This window comes from Amaranthus tricolor, chromosome 3, assembly GCF_026212465.1.
Source record: "Amaranthus tricolor cultivar Red isolate AtriRed21 chromosome 3, ASM2621246v1, whole genome shotgun sequence".
NCBI lineage: Eukaryota > Viridiplantae > Streptophyta > Magnoliopsida > Caryophyllales > Amaranthaceae > Amaranthus > Amaranthus tricolor.
Window position 1 is genome coordinate 7,399,320 of NC_080049.1, and position 7,229 is coordinate 7,406,548.

The following is a 7,229-nucleotide window of genomic DNA, read 5'->3' on the forward strand; positions in this document are numbered from 1 at the left end:
TCAAAAACATTTATGTTTAGACAAATGGATGTACCTATGCACGTTAGTTTTACATATACATCGGCTCAATGTTGAGTTGTTTACTTACATATATAGTTCATAAATAGTACATAGTTTAATTAAAGAAATACCTTAAATTTGTCAGATCCTTAATACTTGATCGGATATTCCCATTGAGGTTGGGGTAAGTCTAGAGGAGGATTCTTTTTGCGCTCCTCGTTAGTTTTTCCGCATCTCGCACTTTTGTAGTAATTGTGCAACCTACACTTGTACAATCTATATAAACGTTGCATGGTCTCTAAGACAAATGCATACATAAGTTGTTGCTGCTTTGTTTATATGCGCTTCATAAGTTGCTTGTTGCTCTCCAAATCTACAAGGGTAAAGACAATGAAAATCAAAGTGAATTCAACAAAATAAAATTTAAATTTGTTGAATTGAAAAAAAAAAAAAAACTTACTTTTGCTAACTGCATGAGCAATCTTATCTGTGATGTGTGGGTTAGAGCTATTATTGAATTGATCAGCTACATTTTGCTTGCTAAACAATTGCATCCGACTAGCTTGAACACGACTCATAAGTTTTCCGGGGGCAATACTTCGACTGCATATTTTCTTTCCCCCTCCTCTCCTAACCATCTTTTATATATTCAGATATTTTTTTGCAAAATTATCAAACAAAAGGTAGCTTCAACAATAAACAATATATTTCAAGATAGAGCGGAAAAAATAAACAATAGTAGCCGAATTGTTCATATAGATAACAAGAAAGATAATAGTGAATGTAAATATTGTACAACATAACATAATCAAGGAGAAGAATCAAAATCAAATTTCTTCTTCAACTTCACTCGATTCCTCAAAGACTTCAATTTCACCATCATTAATGAAATTGTCATCTTCCAATATTTGTGTAACCATTTGCACTACATGTTCTCCTTTATAATCCATAAACATATTTGTAGCCAACAACGAACTAACTCTGAAATTGTCAGTATGTATGCAATTAGTACATTCAGCTTCAACAGTAGCTTCCACCTCTAATTGTTGAAAGGCATCTACATCTATACCCTCCTTATCTAGATCACTAGCACTCATATTATACAAATCCCTTAGTTGTGCTTTTATAACAAATTCCCAATTCTCATTGTTTTCATCTTCTATGTAAAATACTTGCTCTACTTGGGATTCTAGCACAAACACATCATCCGACTTTAAAAGTCTATTCTTATTCACACTAACCAAACCATGCTCATCTACCTTATACCCTCTACCAAGGACAACTAATAGTAGTAATATCTCGATCATCTTCTCTTACTTTGGAAAGAGAAAAATTTAGAAACTCATCAACACCATTTACATAATCAATAGATGAACGATCTTTTACTTTGACCCATGCCTTATTCAAAATCATTTCTTATATTTAAAGTTTATAATAATTAGGTTATATAACATTCAATAATATCACCAATAACTCCTTATAATATTGTTAACAATTAATACAAGAAGAAGAGAAATTTAACAACTTGTAGAACAATTTAACGATTCAAAAAGAACAAGAACAATTTAAATTTTTGAAAGAAACACAAGAACAATTTAACAACTTTAATAACAATTTAACAACTACGTGAAAGGGAAGTTTAACTTTAAGTTGTTTGAAAAACAATTTAACAATAAAACAAGAACAAAGATTACCATTTGTTCAATGTATGCGTGACAAATCAACTTAGAAAATATTTTCAACACATGACAAATCAACTTGAATAAACAAGAACAATTTAACAAGTTCACATGAACCATTTTACTAGGCTTCATTATAATCTAAAACAAATAAACTAAAAATCTTTGCTCTCATCAAGTATGTATCATCACAATCGCAAATAATGAGTTCTTTTTCTTCAATTTGAAAAGAAAAATCTAATTCCACCATGACATCAAAACCTTACACCGTGAAATTATAGGCCATAAACTTACTTTTGCTTTAATCTTATCATCTAGAACTTCAATTTGAAGTAACTCCATCAATTTTTCTTAGCATTACTTTGGAAGAATCTCACATTTTAATAAATTATCCATATAAATCAAAAGCAATCTCACCTTATTCAAGAAACGATGTTTTATCCCCCTAAAGCCACTGCTAGCTAATTCCACATAAATTGCACTGAGAAAATAATAGTAATAAAAAACTGCAAGTAATTTCCCAAAATAAAAAAACACACAAACATAAACCCCTAAAAAACGCAAGTAATCAAGCCCTCAAGATCTAATTGTAAATCCTTAGTGGCAAGAAAAAGGTTAATCTATGTCATGAAATACAACCCAACATTTCAAAATCATGAAATACGCATACATAAATCTGATAATTAGAACAAAGCCCAAGAAAAACACGAATTCTTGTTCCTTCACTGCCAAAAGGGTTAAAATTCGCACAACCTAACATTTCAAACTGACAAAATACACATACGTTAATCTGATAATTACAACAAAGCTCAAGAAATTCAAAGAACAACCCATAAATTGAAAGCAACAAGAAACAAGAACAAGAAATTCAAAGAAACAAAAAGGCAAAAAAAAAAAAAACAACCTGTCGTGGGTTATTTGAAAGGCGTATGTGCAGAAGGCGGTAGCACCGGTGTGCTGAAGGCGGCTGGAACTCCGGCGTGCAGGCGGCAGAAGCTCCGGTGTATAGGCGGCAATCGCTAAGCTCCGGTGTACGGGAATAGGGTTTGTGAGGGAATCGGGTTTGTGAGGGAATGGGGTATGGGTTTCTGAAAATGCGAGGGAGGGAAATGGGGATTGTGAGGGATTGGGGTTCTGATTTGAGAAGGAAATGAAAAAAAAATTATTAGTATAAGGGTTTTTGCAACGACTTTATTGTATCTGTATATTTAAATATTTTTTGCAACAATATATACAGTTACGAATCATTTATTTAATTTTAACAACTAAATTGTTTGTTGCAAAAAATTGGGTTATACCGGAAAATTATTTTAAGGGGTGGAGAAGTTTATTTTTTTTATGGCAACGATTATTTAGCAACAACAACGGATTTTGCAACAACTTGTATTAGTCGCAACGAAAAAAATATAGTCGTTGCTAAAACTTATTGCTAAAAACAAGTTTTCTTATAGTGTTAATACTTACATTAACAACCATATTTATTCACTAAAAGCACTATATAATCTAAAATTCTTTATCTATTCTATAAGAAATATTATAATTTTATACTGAAAATATATAATTGTATCTCTATTTAAAATTTATGTTTATACATAATTTAATATTAATAATTTTGTGCAATATACAAAATTCTGTACTAATTTTCATAAAAGGGCTGATCCATCAAATTAGTTTGCCATTTAATTTATTTTTGGTCAAATTGTAAAATTGACCTTTTAAAAAAACATAATTGAAAAGTAGATAAAAAAGGACCACTTTTAAACCCAATTTGTTATCCTATTATCTTCATCAAGGAATTTATGCAATATAACATGCATCATGTTATGATAAAACAATAAATATTCTCTTTATTTTGCATTTTGATTTGTCAATCGTATCATTTTTTTTCAAATCTAATTATATGACATGTTTTTCTTCAAAAGCAATAATAAATACGCCATTCGTTCTTTTTTATTTGTCCACTTTAACTTTGTCCATTTTAAGAGAGAGAAATTCAAAGTAGATTTTTGAAATATATTTAGAAGATAAAATATATTTATGTGAGATGTTATTAGATTTGTCTTGATGTAAAGTTTTTTAATATATAATTTTATAATGTGTACTCAAAGATATTAAGGTTTAAAATTTGCTAAAAAATGTATGCAAAAGGTAAAATGGACAGATAAAATTTCTATATTACTTATTAATTAATTCATTATAAAAAAGACTCAGTATTTTGATAAATACAAATGTAAAAAACTAAATGAATAATTCTAATATATATAAACATTTATCTTTTTTTTTCTAATATCATGCTACTACAATAGTATCAATTTATATCAAACTAGTAATTATAATATTATGATCTCCAAATGAAGTTTCAAAATAAGTGTATCTAGAATGAGTTGATCTTTTAAGTATCAAAGAAAAGAATAATTAGAAAAAATCAAAGCAATATTCATTAATGATTTCATAACACCTAAATAAAACATTTAAATGCAAATTTTTTCCAACAAAAAAGAACAATCCACAAACTAAATTTGTTTTCTTTACATTCCTAATTCTTTTACGTGGAAAAATAAAATTAGGGAAGTTTCTTAGCGCTTTCAATTACAATGCACATAATGCCAATTCCATACTGAAGAATACTCTTATGTGCAAACCATTCGAAGCGTATACAAATATTTCTTTACTCATTTTTTGGCTTTACATGTCAAATTCCATCACATTATACATTGAATCTTTTACATTTCCTTTACCAAACTAGACAAAAATTTTGACATCTTCACCACCCAATTTCTTTTACCCTTTTACTACACTTTCAAAAACAAAATAATTAATCAAACATTAAAAATTTCTTTTTCTTCTCCTATACGTCTCTGTCCTTTTGAATTTTATACCCAACAACTAACAATTTCTAATACAAATTAGCATTGTATTGCAAATTCAAAGTGACAGAAGAATGATTTTTTCCTTGCTTTCTGTCTCTCCAAAAGTTAGCCCAACGAATGCAAGATATTTACATCAAAATACTCCTCTTGTTTTATAATCAAAACAAAATCGGCTTTTCTAGATCAACTTATTACTGCCTGAATCCAAACCCAAATCCTGATAACTGATTTGAAGCACCCATTCCAAATGGGTCAATCGAGTTGGTGTAGTTTTGGGTAAAAACACTAGGATTGTGATTATAATACCCCGAGTTGAGTCGTTGAGTCGTTGTAATTCCACTTTGAACCTCCTCCTCAGTTAAACCGGACGTACCAAATTTAGTGTCTACCGGAGATTCTACGTGTGATAAAGGTGGCAATGCAGGGATAAATAAGTCATTTCGACTGTTGTTTACTTGTATCGATTGAGGCTGAGTAGACCCGACAAATGTATATTCGGGTACTGACGTTAACCCAGCTAATACAGCCCAATCAAAACTACCCGACCCGAATTGTTGAAGGGTAAATTTGTCACTTTGTGGCTGTTGTTGGGCTTGGCCCACATTATTTTTTAACGAGTTCATACGTGGAAGGGCAAATGAACGGTCATCAATTTCGGGTAAAGATTCTAACACGTCATCAAGATGTGATGATGAAGATGATGATGATCCTCCTATGCTGTGCTCCTTAATTATTGTAGGCTTTGCCGCACTGGAATTTTTCATGTAAATTCTACATAACACCCAATCATCCAACTGAAATCACACACAATCAACGCCTTAGACTAATAAATATCTCACGAATACTAATTTTTCTTAAAAAAATTAGAACAACAAAAATATCAAAATTTACAAATAAATTTACAATGTTCAGATTAAATTATATAATTTCAGTCATTTTAATTGTCAAATTCTTTAATTTTGATCGATACTAGCAAATATTAACATTATGATAATAATCTGCAAAATTTTTAAATTTTAAAACTGTAATTCGTAAAATTATTCTTAATAATATAAAAAAAAATTAAAACGGACCTTGGAGCTACCAGATTTGCGGGTAGGTTCAGTAAGACGATATTCGTGCATAATCCAATTAGTCTTGGTTCCTTTAGGCGCTTTACCAACATAAAACACAAGAGCCTTCTTAATACCAACTTTCCTTCCTTGGGTTGTAATAACCTTATCAGTTCCAGTAGCTTTCCAATACCCGGATCCAGCTACCCTATTGGGTCTGGACCCGTTTGGATACTTTCTATCCCTTGGACTGAAAAAATACCATTCCTTTTCTCCAAACAAAGCCTTACCTATACAAAATTAAACCCATAAATTTCATCTATAACAGATTAATTTTTATTAAATCAAAAATTCAAAAAAAAAAAGAGAAATGAATTTACTTACTAGGTAAAACCCAAGGATCAAATTTGTAAAGATCAATTTCAGCAATAATTTGAAGAGAAAATTGATGACCAGCTACTTTTCTACAAAGATACTGAACTAAAAGTTCTTCATCAGTCGGGTAAAACCGGAAACCCGGTGGTAAACTCAATTGGGCTAATGGGTCTTTCTCTTGAACTCCCATTTCTTTTTCTCCTATTATTTTTTCTTATTTATTTTTATTTATTTTCTTGGGTTGAAAATCTAAATATTTCAATAGCCAATTTTCGAAAATAAGGAGGAGGGAGATTGATATTTATAACAAAAAAATGAGAAAAAATAATAAAGAGATAAGTACGGTATGTCCTTGTCTTACCGCTTGATGTGGGACCCAAAAGAAGGTTAAAAGGATCAACCGTTAATGAGCTGCCACGTGGTCTGTTTTAGGAATGGGTATGATTTGGGTTCATCAAGTCTAGCCGACCTTATCTAGAGAGAGAAAAAGAAGAGAAAAGGTGGAGAGGATGAGAGAGAGTGTTAAGTCACCAGTTAAAAAAGAAAGACACGTGGCGGTTGCAGCAAGATTGGGGTTCTAGAAGGAATTAGGATGGAGGCGGGTGTTTTTCATGTGTGCACATCCACGTCGGTAACACATTGAGTAAATATATTATGACACGTTCTAACACGTGTGATCAGTGATGATTAATTACGAGTTACGACAGTGTTAGGTTCATTCTTTTGAAATTTATCAGTGAAAATTTTACAAACTACCGAAATTACTTAGTAATCCCTCTGTTGCTTAATCAAACTTAATTAATGAAGTTTTCTTAAAAAATATTCACGAAAATTAAGAAAAATATAATCTTTTAGATAATAAAAATATTATCTTATTAAATAATAAATTTAATTGAAGAAAAGTGGAAATTAAAAATATTTAAAAAAATATTAAAAAAAATTAGTGGAAAAAATAAAAGGACCACAACTTATAAATTTGTTTTTTTATAAAGTTAGTTAGAAATATGTGGGGACCATCATGAATATAAAAATGTGAAAATAAAATTAGTGAAAGATAAGTAAAGAACATAAACATTATTAAAATATTAAAATGAGGATGAACAAGATTATTGTTGTCTAAAATTTGTGATATAAATGAAAAGATTTGTATAGGAACAACGAATAAAACAACCCAAAATGAAAAGTGAGAATTTTTTAAGAAACAAAAGGGTGTAGTAACTCCCTCCATTCCAATGAAATTTCAAAAGTAAGTC

At 30.2% G+C, this 7,229-nt stretch overlaps 1 protein-coding gene across 1 annotated transcript; it reads right to left on the minus strand.

Annotated features, from left to right (window-relative positions):
- Positions 1-4,334: 4,334 nt before the first annotated feature.
- LOC130807318 (NAC domain-containing protein 72-like) lies at positions 4,335-6,261 on the minus strand. The gene is made up of 3 exons (XM_057672478.1): positions 5,986-6,261; positions 5,623-5,891; positions 4,335-5,343 (listed from the first exon to the last, which is right to left on the minus strand). The coding sequence occupies exons 1-3, from the start codon at positions 6,164-6,166 to the stop codon at positions 4,741-4,743; spliced, it is 1,053 nt and encodes a 350-aa protein (XP_057528461.1). The 5' UTR covers positions 6,167-6,261; the 3' UTR covers positions 4,335-4,740.
- Positions 6,262-7,229: the final 968 nt, after the last annotated feature.